This window comes from Ixodes scapularis, unplaced genomic scaffold (assembly GCF_016920785.2).
Source record: "Ixodes scapularis isolate PalLabHiFi unplaced genomic scaffold, ASM1692078v2 PGA_scaffold4__175_contigs__length_147842914, whole genome shotgun sequence".
In the NCBI taxonomy this organism is placed as follows: Eukaryota; Metazoa; Arthropoda; class Arachnida; order Ixodida; family Ixodidae; genus Ixodes; species Ixodes scapularis.
In genome coordinates this window covers 1,835,280-1,855,573 of record NW_024609879.1, presented here as the reverse complement: position 1 = coordinate 1,855,573, position 20,294 = coordinate 1,835,280, and the positions used below count along the sequence as shown (strand labels likewise).

General features: G+C 44.6%; 1 protein-coding gene across 1 annotated transcript in view; it reads left to right on the top strand.

Annotated features, from left to right (window-relative positions):
* The window catches only part of LOC8026823 (ryanodine receptor), a 561,398-nt gene that overhangs the window by 347,653 nt on the left and 193,451 nt on the right, over positions 1–20,294 (top strand). The window contains exons 61-69 of the mRNA XM_040217827.3: positions 811–901; positions 3,154–3,294; positions 5,902–6,065; positions 8,261–8,339; positions 9,478–9,567; positions 11,298–11,411; positions 12,292–12,366; positions 13,672–13,747; positions 14,164–14,287. Of these exons, the coding sequence (XP_040073761.2) occupies positions 811–901; positions 3,154–3,294; positions 5,902–6,065; positions 8,261–8,339; positions 9,478–9,567; positions 11,298–11,411; positions 12,292–12,366; positions 13,672–13,747; positions 14,164–14,287 (954 nt within the window). The remainder of the gene's footprint in view (positions 1–810; positions 902–3,153; positions 3,295–5,901; positions 6,066–8,260; positions 8,340–9,477; positions 9,568–11,297; positions 11,412–12,291; positions 12,367–13,671; positions 13,748–14,163; positions 14,288–20,294) is intronic.

Below are 20,294 nucleotides of genomic sequence, written 5' to 3'. Positions count from 1 at the left end.
CGAAAAAACGCAATTTAAAACTGGGCACTTGCGATTCACTGGGACGTAACTTTTTTATGCTCTGGGCAATCTACCAGACCGGGAAGGTTCAACACGAAATATGTTATAGGGCTGACTTCTAGCCACTTTCTGTAACAGAAGAGCGTCACACGAATACTGAGTCAGTGCTTGGAATTATGTCCTCAATAATTGATCTCACGTACCAGCGGAGCCGTAACGCAGCATTCGTGTGTAATCTATGTCGCTCGTCGCTTTTCCGTAGGCGACGAGAGGCACTGTGGCCTTGATATCTATAGTCGGTGACAGCTTAAGGGATCAGGGGAAGCCTTCCACTTTAGCAGAGCAGACGCTGGAGAAGAGGCGACCTCCTCTTCCGCGTTCGCTCTGCTAAAGTGTAAGGAGGTGGGAAGAGTAACCCCTGAGCTCTTAAACCTGTCACCAACTTAAGAATACGTTGAGCCAGCGCGCTTGCTAATTTAGTGGCAGAGTGTGCCGGAGTGGAAGAAAACGTGCATCGGAGGAGTCGCGAAATTGCGGAATAAAAGCTGTGCTGTGTAACCGCAGAAGACACGAACTTGGCATTCTACTCCCGCCAGAATGCTATCCTGGTCAAAGTATTCTGTCAGAGACGCACGATGATGTTTGTGCCGTCGAGGCACACGTACCACGTTTGTCTGTGCAACACTTGAGGAAACACCACAGAACGCGTTCTTTGTTACCCCTGTCTTTCCCACAATATAGCGAGAAAGCGGTGGTGATCCGTTTATTTTATTTGATATATCGAACTGTTTGTTCCGGCGCCACTTGCAGAGAAATGCAGCCGAGCATGCTCCTGAGGCTACTTCGAAAGCTGACGGTAGATGTTTCCGTCATCACCGAGTACACAACTGTCGCTCTTAGGGTAAGCCATTGTTTGTACCACTCATTTTCTAAAGGAAGCAGAGAGCCACGCAGCGTCACTTGAAAACGTTTGAGGTCATTTTTTTCAGATACATCTTTTAACTAGAAAAATAATTTCACTTTCACAAAACAGTCACTGTTGCATCTATGCTTTTTTTTACGTTTTTTTTTACGTTTTTTTTTTTGTCGGATTAGATTTTGGTTGATAATGTGAGTATACCTTAAGGGCTCTTTTATTATAGAATGTGCCTACTTTCGTGGCACGGGAACATTTTAAACATGAAAAGGATATTTGCAGTTTAATTAATACAACTAGGTACGTTACAGCTAGGAAGCATGCATATGTTTAGAATGTAGGATAGTTCTCAGCAAAGTTCATCACACTGTGTGTGTGTGAAAACAAAGCAGAATAGAGGGTGACAGAATGACATCAAACATATAGTGCCCTGAGTTGTCTTTTTATTTTCGACCTCGACATTTGATGTTTTGTAATATTTGTAGTCACAAACTCATCTTAAACCCAGCTTTATTTCTGTAAAGGGACTTCGGTTTTTGATCATACCTAATTTTAGGGGACCTCTGGCTGCTTCCTTAGTAATCATTTCAGTCTTCTTTTGTAACTCCACATTCCAAGCAGTCATTTTGTTTTAGATTTAAAGGCAATTGAATAAACAGTAAAAGAAAATCTAAATGCCATATTGAATTTAGTTAATTGAGATTCGAGACCATAACAATGCTATATATCACATCGTTGATGGAAATATTTCACACCCAGAGTGCATAGAAGTGCGCCTGTTATTTCGCTAGCCGCCCAAACTTTATTTGTTAATGAGTATTTCTTAAATGACTGTTCACAACAGGTTATTGACGGTAGATTGAAGTTGACGAGGACAGCAAAACGCTTCACAAGAGGCGAATTTAGAATGAATAAGATACTTTGAAAGCACTGATTTTATTGAGTTGTCACTTTAAAAAAAAAAAGGTCTATAATTTCGGCCTGTGTTCATCGACGTAGGTGCTCCGCAGCAAGCCTGGTCTAAAAATCACGAACGCATTCGAAAGAGTCACACGCGTTTTTTGTTTCCAAAAAAGTGCTCTACGGAGGCCAAAGCAGTTTTTGCTTTAACAACGCCTGGCACAAAAAGCGATCCGACAACTCCTCGAAATCGTCGCTTTCTTCGACCAGACTAGGCCCAAGCACTTTTACCGTATTCATATTCAAAAGTACCAGACCGCCTGCCAAGGTCAACACATCCATTGAAGAAAACATCTCGGAGTGCTATGCTATAGACCCTTGTTAACCTTGCACGGCATCTAGTTGCTGCTCCGCCAATTATCCGAGTCCGCTATTGTTTGAGCACGCACTCAGAGCGTATATTGGGTACAAGGGCTGTGTCAGCGTTCGGTGTAAACTCGGCTGAGCTCGCATCGAGAACGAGGGATATGTTCGGCGCGGATACAATCACACGCTTCGTTCTCAATAAATGATTGCCTCCATTGCTCCTTGAAAGGGTTTTGAAAAAGGTTTATTTCTCGGGCTGAAGTTGCAATGTGCGGCTTGACTGGCGACTTTTTTTTTTACTTCACCAATTCGCTGTCTTGGCCACGCTCTTCGCTCTCGTTACAAAAATGGCAAGTGATTATGGCGCATGTGCTAGGGCCATAATTACCGCACATGGCTGTGGTTATAGATACAGGCGCGCAAGGTTGCGTGCATGGCACTGTTGCGAGCCTCTTTGTGCTTCTGGGTTTTCTAAATCACCAAAGCACACAAAAGTTTCCTTCAAATTTCAGCGTACTCTTTGTCTTCCTGGCACCGTATGTACAATGGCCGGGACCGTGCTCATTACTTTATCTAACCAGAAAACGTCACCAACAAGACATTTTGTTATGGAAGGTTTAACTGTTGCAAGAACCAAAGAGGCCCAAAATCTGTGTTTCGTACATATACTGTGTTGAGGACTGATTTTCATTACACAACCTTTGAATTAATAAAGGAATGTCGTAACGGTCGTAAACTTTTTCAGGCTTACCTCCCGCTAAATTTAGCAGGATATAGATTTGCGCAATATTACGGGCGCGGCCCGTCACTGCTCGCAATTTTAGAGCGACTAAGGAATTAGGTACGAACAACACATTATCGCAATGAATTCGCTAATGTAAGAAAAGTAAGATCTGTCATTGCGCAGCGCACTCTGCGTCTCGTGACCTTATTTGTAGGATAAAGATCCACTCATCCCTTTCTTTTTGCAGCTGCTGACATTGCACTACGAGCGCTGCAAGAGCTACTACAGTGCCAGCGGAGGGCAGGGAGCCTACGGGACGGCGTCGGAAGAGGAGAGGAGGCTCACCATGCTCCTCTTCACCAACATCTTCGACTCCCTCTCAAAAATGGTTGCGTACTCTCAGTTTTTTGTTCCGAATTCTTTCCTGGAGTTGCCGTCCCCGGCAATATGGATAATTACGCCTTCGTGTCGTTGCCTCCGTCTGCTACGTGCAGTCGTGTCACGCGATACCAGGAGGAAAGGGGACGTTGTGGACAAGGAATGGATTGCACACTAGACTCTTCGGTGCCATAGAGCGCACATAGAGTAGGGACGGAATTCAACCTATTTGATGAGATTCGTACGCGTAATGTTTTCGATTTTAACAATATTTTTTTTAGAGTGCAGCTCTTAGGCGTTCGTTTCCGGCCTGAGCGTCGTAAGCGTCGGCGTTGGCGTAACCGCGCGTTGAATTATGGGACATTCCCTATAATGCACGTTTCCTATTGGCGGTTGGCACAATGGCCACCGAGGTAAGGCAGGGGCAGTTGCATTGTCTGTATCCATCGCGACACCGAAAACGGTAGCAAGGACTGGGCTGCAGTTAGATCCATGACTTAAAATGGCCTAACGAAAAGGGTTCAATTCCATTGCTTCTTATGTTGAGTAGGGCAAATATTCTTTCCGGTGACTGCCGTTACTGTGATATCAATTCGTTTCCTAGATCACTCTGAACGCAAACTACGTATCCGCGTGAACCAGACATTGTACTTTTAACAATGTTCATCAGAGCGGTAGAAGGACAATAGGTAACCTTTCAATCACTTTCCTGAAAAAGGCTAAGCCTTTAGAAGCTGTCTTACACCAACATACGGCCGCATAGTTTGAGCGTATAGAATACAAATCAGGCAAACAATTTTGAAGTCAATCTTCACTGCTTAAACTCGAGCATTGAACATTGAGCTGGCGCAGAGCACGGCACGACGTGTTTTCGGCCGCCATATTTTTCAAGCGTGGCGACCCTTATTGATTACCAGAGTCGCGAGTAGCTTTGCACGGGACATGCAAAGGGTATCCAAGGGTGGGGTACCACCGTCAAGTAAAATTGGCACAAACCTAAAAGCTTGAGATGAGGCATGCAAAAGGAAGGAGAAAGGAAAATAAGCGACGTTTCGGGCGCACGCCCTTCGTCAAACTATGCGAAAACATATTGTTGAATTGGAAGGCGTTAGGAGGGAGAGGACGAGTTCGGCAAGGCGCCTTCCAATTATTTTCAATTCAACAACTATTTTTACTGACAAAAATGTGGTGTCGCCACGGGCTCTAAAATGGGTCCCTCTTTCGCTAACCTCTTTGCGGACTTCGTTGAGATGTCTCTCTTCGACACACTCCCCTTCCCTTGCCCCTCTTCTACGGACGATATATCGATGACATGTACGGACTCGGCCCGTTGCACGCGGTCAACAACTTGAAGACGCATACCCTTCCCTGGAATTAACCTCCTGAGTTTCTACCCCTGCTACCTTTATTTGCCCTCACCATCTCTAACTACTACCGCTTTAAAGCACCTGTTCATTACAAGCCTACCGACTCACACAGCTACCTTCACCAGTTTTCTTGCCACCTCAAACACCAAATCGAGTCCATTCTGTTTTAACAATTTCTCCGCATCCGGCGCCCTCGCAGCGAAAATGACAATTGTCATAGTCAGGCCCTCTTTGTATCCTAATTTTTTTTTTTTCTAAACAGGGAATACCCTCGCCCCATTCTTGACAAGGCATTAGACCGTATTTCCCGCATCTCTCATTCTGACTGCCTTTTCTCTCCACGCAGGCCCATGAAACCCAGCAACCCTCTTGTCCTGACATACCACCCTTCTCTTCCTAAACTCACCCATCAGCTTCTCTCCGCCACTGGCCACGTCTACCCTTCCAAACGCATTTCTAAAGCCCCGACTCTCGCCTAGCGCCACCCCCAAACCTCCGATCTCGCTTAGTGAAAGGGCCGTCCGTCTCGCCTAAATCCCCCACACAACCATCACCCGGTACACACCATGCAACTCCCCTAGATGCCTTACCTGCAACCATGTCGCTCCTCCTCCCCCTAATTTCAAGCAAAAATTTCTGAAACACACACCAGAATATCTCCTAACATCACTTACATACTTTTCTGCACCGCATGCCTCGTCAGTTTCTATGTTGTCAAAACAGCTCTCAAGCTCACGAACGCTTCCGCATTCAACACCACCTCGTAACGCTGAAACCCACTAATAAACTGGATGTTCACCTCCCCAGGCACGTTTACGACCACTTCTCCATATGCAGGCGCAGTGAATTCAGTATCCACGTCTGCGTCATCAAATCTGACTTCATTTTGTCCCGTTCTCGCAAACAAAAAAAGAAAGGAAGAAAACCGCTTGATTTTTAATCTCTGCTCTGAATTCCCTAACGGCTCGAACAGTACACTCATCTTCGGCTACTCATACTTCGACATATTCCTCTGAAGTCGACTGCCTCTCCCACTCATTCAGTCTTGACCCTCACGGTTTTCTTCCCGTTTTTTTTTTTACTTTAAAGCTCATTTGGTTAAGACGCAATTTGCTGGAGGCGCATAAGGATAGCGCGGGCGTGTCTTCACGTATTGCGCCGCTGGTGGAGAAAGATTGGAGCGGAAAAAGGCACGTTCACACAAATCCCAACATCACTTCGCTTACAACGCGTTTGTCCCCTGCCCCCAGGAGTACGACCCCGAGCTGTTCAGCAAGGCCCTGCCGTGCCTGACGGCAATTTCTTGCGCCCTTCCGCCCGACTACTCGCTCACTGAGGGCCAGGATGACGACTGGTGCAAGCAGGGCACCCACACCTCAGGCCCCTACGTGCCGGAGCCGGTCAACACCAGCGGGTGAGCAACGGTTTAGGGGCTGGAATTTTATTTTAATTACTTTTACACCTGCTGCGCCCTTATACATTTTGCAAGGGAGTTTAAGCTTCAGAACGACATGCAAATAAGCAAATTATAATCACGTTTCTCTGTGCACTATATTGTAAAAACGAGCGTCATCGTTAACATCGCAGTTAATTTAACAAAAAATGGGATGAAGGCTCGAGTTTTAAATATTGCATATCGTGTATGCGACCGTGGGCGTCACGGTTAGTGCGAGTACTACAGTGGCAAAGTTTATTGATTATTGTAGTCTAAAACTATTATCGGGCACATGATTTTACTGCCTGGGTTAGTACTCTGAGCACTTCCCACCAGGCTCTTGGCACCGTGATGTTTCGGTGGCGGCTTCCTACGTTTCTCCTACGCGACGTCACTACCAGTATTTTCATCACAGTAGCGGCACCGCCTTGGGTACTTATTCTCACTTGTGAATCGCAAGTTTGATATAGTGTCTACAGGATGCACTGTGGAAGCTCGAGGTCATTGCATTTTAAACTCAACACCGTCAACGTTGACAGTCTGACATTACTTTTATTTCCGTCGATGAAAGCAGAATTATTTTCTTCAGGTCGCCATTGTGATTGTTTGTCCAATCGCGCAAAGTAGTGTAAAGTCGACCACAGCGACGCCATTGGTGGGGGATCGGTGGCCGAGTGGGCTAGCGCACACCAGCTGGGAGCACGTGGAGCGAAAGCTCGCGCTCCAGAACCCAGGGATTCTGGGCTCGATCCCTACCCCTGCCCGTTTCGATGTGGATGAGCATTGTACCGGCGTGCGGTCGTGTATCACTACTGCATGGTGCACGTTAAAGACCCCAGGCTAACGGTCGTACTGCACTGGCTAAATTATTCATCTACAGCGAGTGACTCGTCGCAACTTTGAAATGGCTGACCACACTGTATAAATATCCACAGAACCACGATTATTACGTCATTGGTTGCACATGACACCAATACAAAAATTCACGTTACAATGAACCGCAGCCGGCATTAAAAGCGATCTCATCAGCGTTAAAATATCTTGGCGCCTCTCCCGAAGGTGACGTGAGACTTACACGCCATTGGAGTGACTCCAATGGCTCGCAGCAACCGCTGTGGTCCATTGCAAGATTAAACGGGGTGGAGTTACGCTGTGCCTATATATAAAAGTATCTCGGCTGCCTAGAGTGCGTGAAAGAAATTATAGCCTCCAGCCGACAGTAGGAACTAGCTTACTCTAATAAAGGATTCGTCAGTCACAATATTAATGTGCATGTCTTTGTTAGTTGACATTGGAAGACCAGAATCGTCATGGGCAAATAGTATGGGTGTACAAATATAAATATTTGCCACTATAAATATTTCAGAACAAATAAAGTTATATAATTAATCTAATAATATTGTGCCAGTGGTGCGAAGGCATACTTTGAGTGTGCAGTTACGCACACCTTGGCAAACGTAACTAAAAGTTTCTACTGACAATAATTTTAAGGGGCCCTACGTGAAGAGCATTGCATTCTTAGACATTTATTTAACTCCACTTATAAATGAAATACAATATCAAAAGGTTTGCTGATCGAAATTGCTCTTTTCACTAAATCTATGGTTAAAAAATCCGCTGATCTGTGCATGCCCTGTCCTTTTTTCTTCAATCACGTGCAATATAGAGGAACACACTTGGGATATTTTAGAACTTCACAGCCATTCGGCTAAATTTTTATCAATGAAGAGTGTATTCATGTGACTTTTATAGATGCAAGGGTGCCAAAGCTGTGTTAGCTAAGCGATTAGTATCGCCCAGATTTTTATGAATTCGTAATGGCCCTTCTTTTGCTCTGCCTAACATTTTCTCTCGAGCAAATGAATTACTAATTGCTTCGTTGGCGATTGATCGCTACCGAGTAAAGCGCAAACTGTTACAGAATAAAGAGAAATTAAGAAATAAAGCTTAATATCTTGGTAAAATAAACTTCAACTAAAACTTACGCTGAAAGAATAAAACATACTTGGGACGTACTACCAATATTTAAATTGGTAATTTGTCCAAAAGATTGCTATTTCGTCCCAAATGTGTGTTTTATTGTTTCCCAGTCACTTTTCCTTAAACCAACGCGCTTTTGAATTCCCTTTGAAAAAAATCTACATACTGATATTTGTTTGCTCTTCGCCGAGTAGGATTCAGCTGAGCCAGGACTTGCACAATATTGTGCAGAGGTTTTCGGAACACTTCCACGACGCGTGGGCTACTCGTAAGGTGAGTTTTCGCTCATCTTATTTGCCTCGTTGGCATATTTGTTAGTGCTTTAATGTTATTTAGGTTCGAGGCTTTCATGTTATTTAGTACTATGTAAGCCTGAAGCAAGTGTGTCGCCCAAAACAATCCGATTTTGGCCACATGCTCAGAACGTGAGAAATTCCTCGGCTATTTCATTGAGTATGACTGTTTAAAGGCAGCGTCTGTGCAGTTGTGCTCTTATTTAAACTATTTATATATTTGTATATATGAGTATATCCTTCCCGAAGTTTGAGTAGGTTACTGTACAACTGACAAACGCTCTTATGACAAGCTTCATCTTGTCATTCCTAAAATCTGTGTTTCTTGAGCTATTTAATTCAGAAACATTTATTCACACAAGAAATATTCCCTGTTTTCTGTGTCATTTCTGAAGAATCATTACTATGCTTCTTCCACCGGCTAGTTAATGCTTATTCGTATAAGTTGCGTTAGACTTTTTTCAACACTCTTCAATCTACAACGTTGTGATGCAGTTAACTAATTCTGAATGTTGTGTCACACATTATTCACTGAGGAAACTTTTTCTTATGGCTCATATGCATGATTATAAAATATGCAGCTAGAATGTTGGGCCTACAGTTTACCTAAAGTAGAATTTTGAAGTGGAACGCTTAAAAATTATATTTTTTGCGTAATGGAAACGTTGCAAAATGCATCTTTGGTTTCCTGGCACTTATCGTGCCTGGTCCTTTGGAGTTCTATGCAAGACGCGCTATTGTAGTGTAGAGTTCCTACACCCCGCAAATAAAACAACAGGTTGTATTCAATGTTTATTATTTGGATGGTTCTAAGTTTGCCGCTCAATACGCACGATGACAGCTGTAGTCCACGAAAATTGCGATTTTTATTGCAAACTTACATAATGACACTGAGTCACCCAAAATGTGCAACAAACATGCAGTGGTTTTTTGACAGTCTTAATGTTTTGTTCCTCACATTACCTGCTTTATATTGTTAAAATTAAATTTCTTCGAGGTTCCGTTTTGAATATCTAAAAGTATGGATTATGTGAAAGCAACTCAGCCATACCCCAGAAATATATATATCACTGAAGTTTTACATCATCTACTGTATATTTTTAATGATTTGCCCGCAGATGGAACGTGGCTGGCAGTACGGAGAACGCTGGAACGACGACGTGAAAACACACCCAAGACTGAAGCCCTACAACCTTCTTACTGACTATGTAGGTTACCTTGAATCTTATAAGACAAACATAGAGCAACCCAAAATGTTTCTGGGTTCAGAGTTTACAAGTTGCATTTTTGCAATGTGGGGTAAGCAGATGAGAACTAAGTAATAAACAGCCAAAGGTGAGCAGTCGGTGTATGGACGGATGAAGGGAACTGTTGTCTGTAGCAACTATCATGGAAAGCATACCTAAGTCGGACTAGGCATTATTGCTCGGTCCCTCTACCAATAATGATTTGGTTCCTAAAATGCAAAACTAATTATGCATTTCCAATATATGTGCTGGGATGCATGGAACTGGTCGACACTTACGTGTGAACCTGAGATATGCGTTACGGGTTGAAGCTGTATTAATTATACATCCAGCGGTGTGGATGTACAATAATCTGTTTTTATTTTTATGTTCAGCTGGTAATGTCACGAGTCCTGAAATATGCGGCTTGTCATGCCCAATCCAATATTTATTTTTCTCATTTTACTTATCTGGGTGAGTTTGGAGAAGCCATATTTAAATATATTTTCATGCAAGTTTTGTTTTCCCCTTCTTGCTGCATGTGTATCAGGTAACCATTGTGTGGTTGTCAAAGCGAAAGTTTTTGGCATGCTTTGTAATCATTTCGTAAGTCAAAAAATATTTTTTTCCTCATTATTGAGAAAACGAAACCCAATGTTTTAGAGGTATACAAAAATGTTGTTTTCATTGCTTATATGTTGTCTCAATAAACTAAAAAAATACAGTATTTTTCGAGCTCTTGTTAAATGGAGAACAGTTTGTCTGTTGGTCCCTTTTGTGTCTATTCCTTCTATTGTTTTCCATTTGCAGTTCGTAAAGGCGTTTTATCAATGCACTAGGAGCAACAGTCAGCATGCAGTCGTTGTGTCCGCTCAAGTCCAGACCAGTTTATGGCGATTTTAGTGCGATAGCATTCGTTAGCAACCCCCCCCCCCCCCCCCCCCAATTTTTGGGGACTTTGTGGCCTCCTAACACGAACTAGGTATGCACAGTAGACCATTTCAGCTCAAATTCTCACACTTTTTCACACTCGCACCCTTTTCGAAGGACCGGAAGATATTGATGTCGTCCTAAAGTCGTCCTTGAGGTCGTCCTAGACGTCGTCCTTGACGTCTTCCTTGACGTCGTCCTTGACGTCATCCTTGAGGTCGTCCTTGAAATCGCCTAAGACGTGGTCCTAGAGGTCGTCCTAGACGTCGTCTTTTACGTCGTTCCTTAGGATGTCATCCTCGACGTTCTCCTTGAGATCTCCCTTAAAATCGCCCTAGAGGTCATTGTAGACGCCGTCCTTGACATCGTCCTAGACGTCGTCCTCGAGCTCATCCTAGAGGTCGTTTTTGAGATCGCCCTAGAGGTCGTCCTAGAAGTGGTCCTAGACGTCCTCTTTGATGTCGTTTTCGAAGACGTCGTCTTTGAGGTGGTCTTAGACGAATTCTATTGCTATTCATAGAAAACCAACAAATGCAGCAATTTATTGTGTATGAACTTCGCTGCCTGGAAGTGCGTCGTATAATAAATTTGGAAATAATTACAAAAGATATACAGTTTGCGTTGGAAGTCGATAGACCTGCGTATGAACATATTGTTTAGACTTTAAAGCTTGTAGTCTCGTTTCAAAGTTGCATCGAAGAAAACACGCAGATGGAAGAAGAAAGTCAAGGGTGTAGCTGTGCTGGACACTGTGCTTTGTGACTTGCTTCCTCGGCCTCCAGGAAAAAGAGCGGTACCGGGACCCCATCCGAGAGCTGCTCAAGGCGCTGCTGGCTTTCGGCTGGAAGCTGGAGCTGACGGACTCCTCGCAGCGCTCCGCTGCTCCCATCGCTGCCGTGAGTGCTTGCCCACTCTCCGTCTTCCCAACCAACGAAAACAAGTTCGACAAAAGGAAATTCTATTTTATTCTTTTATCTTTAAGCATGCTTATTCCTACGAAAATAAGCTCACTCTTTTCCGCTTGTTTCAGCGTTTGCTGAAATAATTTATATTTAATCTGCTGATATATTGTATAAATATTTAAGATATGTGTATACCTTAAGCTTAATTATGAACAAATAACTAAAAACTTTACAAGAGTTAATTTGAACGTCTGTGCAGTGTTCACATAAAAGTTTATTGCCTTCTTGCGGTTTTCATCGAGAATCTTATACTTATTTCTACAGCACATACGTAAAAAATTTTGAATATGCGATTAAGAAAGTTTTTTCAAGAAAGGAATTTGGTGTTCAGCGTATATGAAACTACATTGCATTCCTCTGTGTAGCATAAAAATAAGCTTTCTACAATCGCGTGTTACTGTACCCTATTAAGTGATCTGTTTAGTATGTATTTCAAGAAAACAATATTGAAGCTGCCTTCCATTCGTCACTTGGGTACCAAACATCATTTCTAAACTTCCGCTACTCATTGTAACGCTGTTTTACATTACCATCATTTTTTAATCGTTAACACTTTCGTTTTGACAGGTGCTTCATTAACCTTTCTTTGCATCCCATATTTTGCAGCAGAAAATTGAGCTGTTGAATTGAGCTAGTTATGACCTGCTACCAAACCGCGATATTTCTGAAAATTATTTCCTCTTTTTTTTATTTGTTGCCTTTAAAACTTGTATTAAGAAAGTATTTTACCCACTTGTTCTCAGTTAACTTTGTAATATAATTTAATTCACAAAAAATCAGCGCGTGTAGACCCGATTTTGTGCGTTGATTTCAGCAAGCGCCATCTCCGATGGCCTACATGCCAACCCCCGTGGATATGTCCACCCTGACGTTGAACAAAGACATGATGGTAAGTAACTTTTTTGATTCTCATTGTCAAGGAAATAAGACACTAGTAATATGAACATTGGTCATATTTGTAACATTGATATATATATACGCTCTACAGCATGATGTTTCACAGATTGCTATTTGGTGTACAGCGAATAACTTATCTCTGAATCCATTGTAAACAAAAGTCGTATCTTTCTCAAGGCGTCACACCATAATAGATTGCGATTATGTTTTAGAGGGGATGCCTATCAAACGTCTTTCTGTCATAAAAGACCTTGGCGTATACCTTGATAATGTTCTAACCTTTACTGCCCATGTGTCATTTGTCGTTGGCAGTGCAACAAGAATGCTTGGTGTTATATCTCGTATTACGAAGCACTTTAATAACCCGGCTTCCTTGGTTCGGTTATTTTGTACCCTAGTCAGGTCTAGACTTGAATTTGCTTCAGTAGCTTGGAATGCGTTAAATAAAACTCAGGCATTGAACATTGAAAATGTACAGAAGAGGTTAATACGCATCGTGTATGATCGATACTCTCATCGTCGCTTCTATTTTGATTATGAATTTCTTCTTAAAAAAGTTTCGTTAACAAACTTGTCCGATAGAAGAGCGGAACGTGACTTAGTCTTTTTTCATAAGTTAGTAAACGGTGTATCTGATTGTGGCTCGCTTTTAAGTGATGTTAATTTACATGTTCCCTCCGGACCCACTAGAAATCATAGTACTTTTTACATTAATACTGTCTGTGATCTCTCGCCTTTATCACGCTGCCAACTGCTTTTTAACCGCATCAACAATGCTGAAGTGGATATATTTAGCGACTCTCGGGTGTTCGCGATGAAATTGAAAGCGCTTGTCGCCAATTTGTAACGTTTGTGTATTTTTGCCATGTCTCTGTTATTTTAATTCCTCATTTATTATGTGTACCAAAGAAAAGACCTGTTGGTTGTTTTTGGGCACTTGAAAATAAATATTTATTATTATTATTATTATATGCACCCAAGCTATCTCCAAATCAGCTTACACTTTCGTATTAGAAAAGTTTTAATTACAATAATGATTTAGTGCTTATTCACCTATTCCTATATTTAGATGCTTCAGCCTCTACGCAGACATTTGAACTAAGTAATGCATTTTGAATAAAGCGCTGTAGTTTCCAATTTGCAGTATTTATGATCATCGTGAAAGACAGCACTGCAGCCCGCCCAACTCTAGACAATTAATGATTTTCCTATGCAATGCAATTTTAATTTATATGACAGCAGAGATACTCTTGAATTTACAAGTCAGTCGTATAATGAGTGACTCCTTTGTTCCTAGACCATGTCGGAACGTCTTGGAGAGAATACCCATGACATCTGGGCGAAAAAAATGAAAGAGGAGTTGGAGGCCGTTGGTATGTGATTCATTATTGCATTTTGCTGATTTTGTAGCTTTTAGTTAGTTAGCCAAGCTTGTAATGTCAAATATAGGTTGGTGACCTTGTTGTTTAAACATCACAAAATCAGTAAGCGCGAAGGACAAAGGACATGTCTGGACGGGAGAAGCGCTTGTCCTATCGCTTTCTACTTGTCCCTTGGTTTCCATGCTGCCTTTGTGTTGCAATGCCATATTTAAGGCGACACGAAAGGCAAGCTTTTCTAACTACCGTTTTCGCCTTTTTGCTCAATATTCTGGTCAATATTTTTCAGATTTTTATATGTAGCATTAAAGTGTAAAGCATTTCCAGTTCCTAGTTGAAGTTTAGTTTTACAAAAACCAGACGACCTTAATGGTCAAGAAACTGTACGTTTAGCTGCCTTTGTTGTGCAGGGGGTGGTATCCACCCACAGCTTGTGCCGTATGACCTGCTGACGGATCGTGAGAAGTACAAGAACCGCGACAGGGCTCAGGAGTTCCTCAAGTTCCTTCAGTACGAGGGATACCGCCTCTCCAGGTACGGCTTGTCAAACGACCACGTCGGAGCAGGTACGGGCGTAACATAGAACGGTGGATGTCACTAGGATTGGTGTCCTTTCAAACTTTCTTGTTGCCAGCAAACGTTCTTATTTCAGATTGTAAGGTTGTAGCGATTGCACCGTGGTGACTCGATATGATTCTGTATTATACTAAGGATTCCGTGTTTTCATTATCGACTAATTATCCCCTAAAAATAGTCCCCGAATCGGCTTTATCAAACTCGGGGAAAGCCGAAAATCCCTTGATTGAAGCTGTCACTGAATACGAAATACGCAAGCTCCATGAAAATAACAATTTCTATATAGCTTCATTTTGTGTTGACCTGGAATCAACCCGTCAGTAAACTTTCTAAAGTGCTTTTCTTATTTTACTTAATTTTTTATCACTACCGGAAAGTTTCCGCAATGTTTGGGCCACGCATATTTGTACGACACCGAAAATTGGCACTGAAAAACTGCGAATATGAGGGGAAATATTTTAAAAAGATATCACCGAAAACAAAATAAAATATACTCCAGAAACGCAGAACTATATTTATAGGCGAGCAAGTCGACCGAAACGCGTCTTTCCGCACGAAAGAGGGGATAAAAAAAGGCGAGAAGGATTAGTAACGTGAGCAACCAAGCACCGCCCCAACAGACTGTGTTCTCCTCGGTGGGTTACCAAACAACATTCGTCCTTAAGTTCTTTGTTCATTGTTGTTGCACCTCTAGTAGCTGTCGGTTGACAAAAACGACATACCATTAGAGGTATTTCCTCTAGCTTTCCTCCATTGCAGAAGTCGCAAACAATCTGTGATTTTCCGAAAGCCGCAAAATAGGCGCAATTTGTATGAGCATTCCGTGTTTGTGTAACCGCCGCAACTTCGAGTGGCAGCTCGGCACCATGGCCTTGCTGTTGTCCCTCTGCACAGAAGCTGACCAACTTTCTCGCCGTATACTAAGCCGGCTAACTGGTGGTTCAGTGTTATTTCTAGAGATGGCGCAATAAGTTTTCAGAAGTAATGGAATTATATTACTAATTACTTCGCAAATACGCGAACGTAACTTATATTTGACCTTTCTGCCTCTTGTCCCCCCTCCAGGGATTCTTGTCCAGCTCGCTTCCGCTGTTGCATGGTTAGCATATTATTATAACCTTCAAATTTAGGCCGTTCACCCTTGAAACCCTTGTTGGTGTTAGACTGGTGGCGGCTGATAAAACCCGTTTGCTCTACTGACGTTTAATCCCTGGTTAGCTCAGTTGGTAAAGCGTTCCACTGTTAATGGGGAGGTCCCTGGTTCAATACCAAAACAAGGAGGATTTTTTCAGTCGCTCACCAGTCACATAGCTATGTTTGGAGATTTGTGTTTTTCTTTTGTCCCTCTTCTTCCCCTCCTCCAGGGATTATCATCATTATGCTTGTCCAGCTCCCTTGCACCGTTGCATTTTTTGAATTATCATTATAATTAAATTTTATTGCATTACAAACACTTTTAAACATGTTAAATTTACTTGTTAACTATTTTGGAATTACTTCGAGCAATAATTTGTACACATTTTATTTACAGTAATATGGAATTCATACTTTCTGTGGCACCTCATGATAGTTTAGCGCACATCATGTGTTTCACAGATTAACACACCGCACATGCGCCTCGAAAGTGAACATCCGAAAAGTTTTCTTTTGTGAAAGAGAAAGGAACGACGGAATTGTTTAACGTGTTAAACAGTTTCTTCTTTCGATATCACTCGCCGACAGTGAGTTCACCGGCTATGCTGGGCTTCCAATGGTGAAGTTCATCGGTTAATTGCTGATATGGTCTGAGTTTAAAGAAGTCGTCGCCCATTTTGGTTGATCTGGCCATCGTAGCTCGTTCACGCTTTCATGTGGTTCTCATTGTAATGAGATGTACTAAACTGATTCTTATATTGCTGCGTGCTTAATTTGCCAGGTCGGCCGCGCGCTTGGCATCTATGCAGATGGCCGGGGTTCGACGCCTACCAATGCACGTCGTTTTATATTTCTTCATGTAAGCGGGGAATGTTCTAGAAGATTAGAGAATGATATAGTTTGTTTATACTTAGGAAGTGCGATTCCCGAATCTTTTCGGTAGAATTCTCTAGACATTCTGAAAGGTTTTGAAAGAAGCCGCCCCGCGCTGCACACTCTCACTTTATCCCCTGCGCTCGATCCTGCCGTTACACCGTCATCGACGCCTGCGACGCCTGTTATTCGCCATTCATTCTTATTTATTTTCGGCACAGGTTCGCCACATTAAATTTTAGTTTGTCCAGTTATTTCGCCGCCTCGTCATTTGTCATTCGTGACATTTTGGTAGAGGTGCTGGGTAACGCATGTTTGTGCAACGTACCCTTCCGATGGCCGCAGTACAAGTCCGTCCCCAAGCTCACGAAGACCCAACAAAGAGAGGACCGAGACCCGACCAAGTCGCCGCACCTAACGTTTCCCCCAGAATTTGAACCTTTGCCACTAAATGTCAGCCAATGAGGCCGACGATGGTCAACCAGTCGTCGCAGATACCGGCCACCGGCGCCATCATATCCCGGACTCCGACGTCTTTCCACGGAGATATGTCCATGAGGAAATCGAGGATTGGCTGCAACACTATAAACGTGTGGCCCGCCATAACGGGTGGGCATCTGAGCAGTGCTTGAAGAACATCTACTTCTCGCTGGACGGAACTGCGAGGCACTGACTGGAGTACCACGGGGCTTATTTAACTTCGTGGCAAGTATGTAAGCAAGAACTCAAGAGGACATTTTTCAGACAACACCGACACGAGATGGCTGAAGACGACCTTCTAACAAGGATCCAAGGCCAAAATAAAAGCGTCACCAGCTTTGTCGAGGATGCTCTCCGCTTGAGCGCCCGCGCCGACCCTCAGGCTACCGAGGATAAGATGCTGTACTACCTGATGAGGGGTGTGGAGAGCGAAATATTCGGCGGTCTTATCCGCAATTTCCCGAGAACGGTCGACGGGCTTGTCACGGAGGCGACAAATATGGAACGTGCCCTACTAGCACGGGTGCCAGGCACTACCGCGACACCCTGGCATACCCACTCTGGCGACATCCGGATCCGACTTTGGTACTACCTCCCTGGCATCCTCTGTATCATCCGACGTCGTCCAGGGACCCTAATATGGACACTTGGCGAAAAAGTCGGCGAGAAATCCGGCGGCTATGATTGGCTGGCGCCAAGGTCAGGTGTGGCGTTGGCCAATCGAGGCCGCCAAATTTCTCGCCGACATTTTCGCCAAGTGTCCAGCTTAGGGCCCCAGGAAGAACGGAAGAAGCTACTGCCCGGTGCCGCACGCCCGGCCGCGCTCTCCCTTGCCGAAGTGGTGAGAGAGGAAGTTCAGAGGGCCATCCCACCAGAGGCTCCCGTCATCGCGGCACCATCTGAAGAGCCGGCGGTCACATACGCCGCAAGAGCCCAACGACGAGATGCACCTCCGCAGTTTCGCCAACTCCAAAAGGGAAGCTTTCCGTACGTCTGCCGGGAGCTTTCGGCACCCAGGAAAAGACTTGTGGTGAATAGCTGACAGATGGCCGGTGTGCTACCACTGCGGAGAAACTGACCACATTTATCGGCAGTGCCCCTACCGCCAGATGGGCGTGCGATGGTTCGCGCCGGACTATCCACGCCCGAGATACGGTGAGCGTTTACAAAAAATTGAATACCTTCGTCACTAGCCATCTTCAGGTCCCGCTTCACTCCAAGGATCTCGTTCACCATCACCCCATTGACCAGCATCACCTATGCGTAGATCCCGCCGTGAAAGCCTGTCGCCCCATGCTGCTCGCCGGGAAAACTAAGCGCTGCAACCCCTGGGGATGAAGTTGCCAAAAGTGCACAAAAAAAAAAGAACCTTCAAGAACGTCGCGGGGCTCCCACTTTGAAACCGGCACGCTAGAAAATGACAGCAGTGCAACGGTGTCAAACAATTTCAACATTGTTACCGAAGGCCACGACGTGTCGGCACTGGTGGACACCGGAGCAGACTATTCCGTTGTTAGTGGGAAGCTTTCTCGACATCTTCACAAAGTGTCGACGGCGTGGGATGGACGTCCACTATGAACCGCCGGAGGACACCTCATCAGCCGGGAAATGTACTGCTTGCGTTGATATCCATGTTGAGACGTGCAATGTGAAGTTCGTCGTTTTTGCAAGACTATGCGAGGGACGCTCTATTCGGAACGGACTTTCTTCGCGACTATGACGCCATCATCGACCTCGAGGCAAACAATCTGACGCTGTGAAAGCCTGTTCTGCCGCCGGTAGAGCCCAACACGACGCAAATCGCGATGCGAGTTATTGCGAAATATGTGTACCTGCCGCCACAGTCAAGTGTTATCGTACGTATCATAACAAGCGCAGTCATGTGCGGTAAAGGTCTTCTGAACGGCAACGTCCAACGTCTCCTCGAAAAAGGACTTAGCGTTGCACAAGGCGTAGCGGATCTCCAAGAAGGACGTACAAGTGTTCTCGTGACGAACTTTTGAGAAGAGCCGCACCACCTAATGAAGGGTACCACCGTGGGCCTCGCCGAGGAGCATCAAACGCCAGCCGTGGTCACCGCAATCTCCGAGGAAACCTCGTAATCGGAGCACTAGAGTACGTCGCTGCCGCAGCTTGACATTGACCCCGAACTCCAAGTTCCAAAGCGCCGGCAACTGGTTTAGTGACTGTTTTGCCACATCCACGAAAGTTCGCCGATCACCGGTGGCGAAGCATCGCATCGTCACTGACGGCGACGTGCACCCAGTACGCCAGTCGCCGTACCGTGTCCCTTTGAAATAGAAGAAAGTCATCCAAGAATAGGTTCAAGAAAGGCTTGAGGATGACATCGTAGAGCCGTCAAGCAGTCCATGGGCTTCACCTGTTGTGCTCCTAAAGAAGAAGGACGGATTCTTGTAGGGCTTCACCTGTTGTGCTCCTAAAGAAGAAGGACGGATTCTTGTAATCCTGTTTGGACTATCGTCGACTCAATGCTGTGACAAAGAAAGACGCCTACCCGCTCCCCCGCATCGACGACAATCTGGACCGTCTGCGCCACTCCCTATACTTTTCGTCGATGGACTTGAAGAGTGCCTACTGGCAGATCGAAGTTGACAAAAAGGCTCGGGAGGAAACTGCCTTTGTCACGCTCGGCGAACTGTACGATATTAAAGTGATGCCCTTCGGACTATGCACAGCGCGGGCGACATTCCAGCGTGCCATGGATACCGTGCTAGCCAGCTTCAAATGGCAGAGCCTCTTCGTCTACCTCAACGGACTTGTGGCGTTCGACAGCAACTTCAACGAGCACTTACGACGACACCGTGCCGCACTTCAAGCTATCAAGGCTGCTGGGCTAATTCTCAAGCCAACGGAATGTCGGTTCGCATATGGTGAGGTCAAGGCTAGGCCACATAGTAAGGAGCGAGGGTGTTCGTCCTGACCTCGAGAAAATGCACGCCGTAGCCGCATTTTTTTCTGCCGTCGAAAAAGACGGCCGTAAGAAAGTTCCTAGGCCTCTGTACCTACTACAGGCGTTTCGTTAGAGACTTTGTGAAGCTTTCTATGGCACTGACATACTTTGCAAGACACGCCGTAAAGTTCCAATGAACGGAAGACCACCAGCGGGTGTTCGACGAGCTTAAATGAAGACTTCAAACACGTCCTCTTCTTGGCCATTTCTACCTGAATGCATGAACAGAAATTCACACGGATGCGAGTAACACGGGGCTTGGCGCGACGCTGGTCCAAATACAGGAGGGGACAGTTCGGGTAATCGCCTATGCAAGATGAACACTGTCCAAGGCCGAGGTAATTACTCTACTACGGAAAAAGAATGCCTCACTGTCGTCTGGGCCTTCACCAAGCTTCGCCCATACTTGTACGAAAGTCCGTTCCGAGTGGTTAAGGACCACCACTCACTCTGCGAGCTTGCGAATCTTAAGGACCTCTCGGAACGCCTCGCCCGATGGAGTCTGTG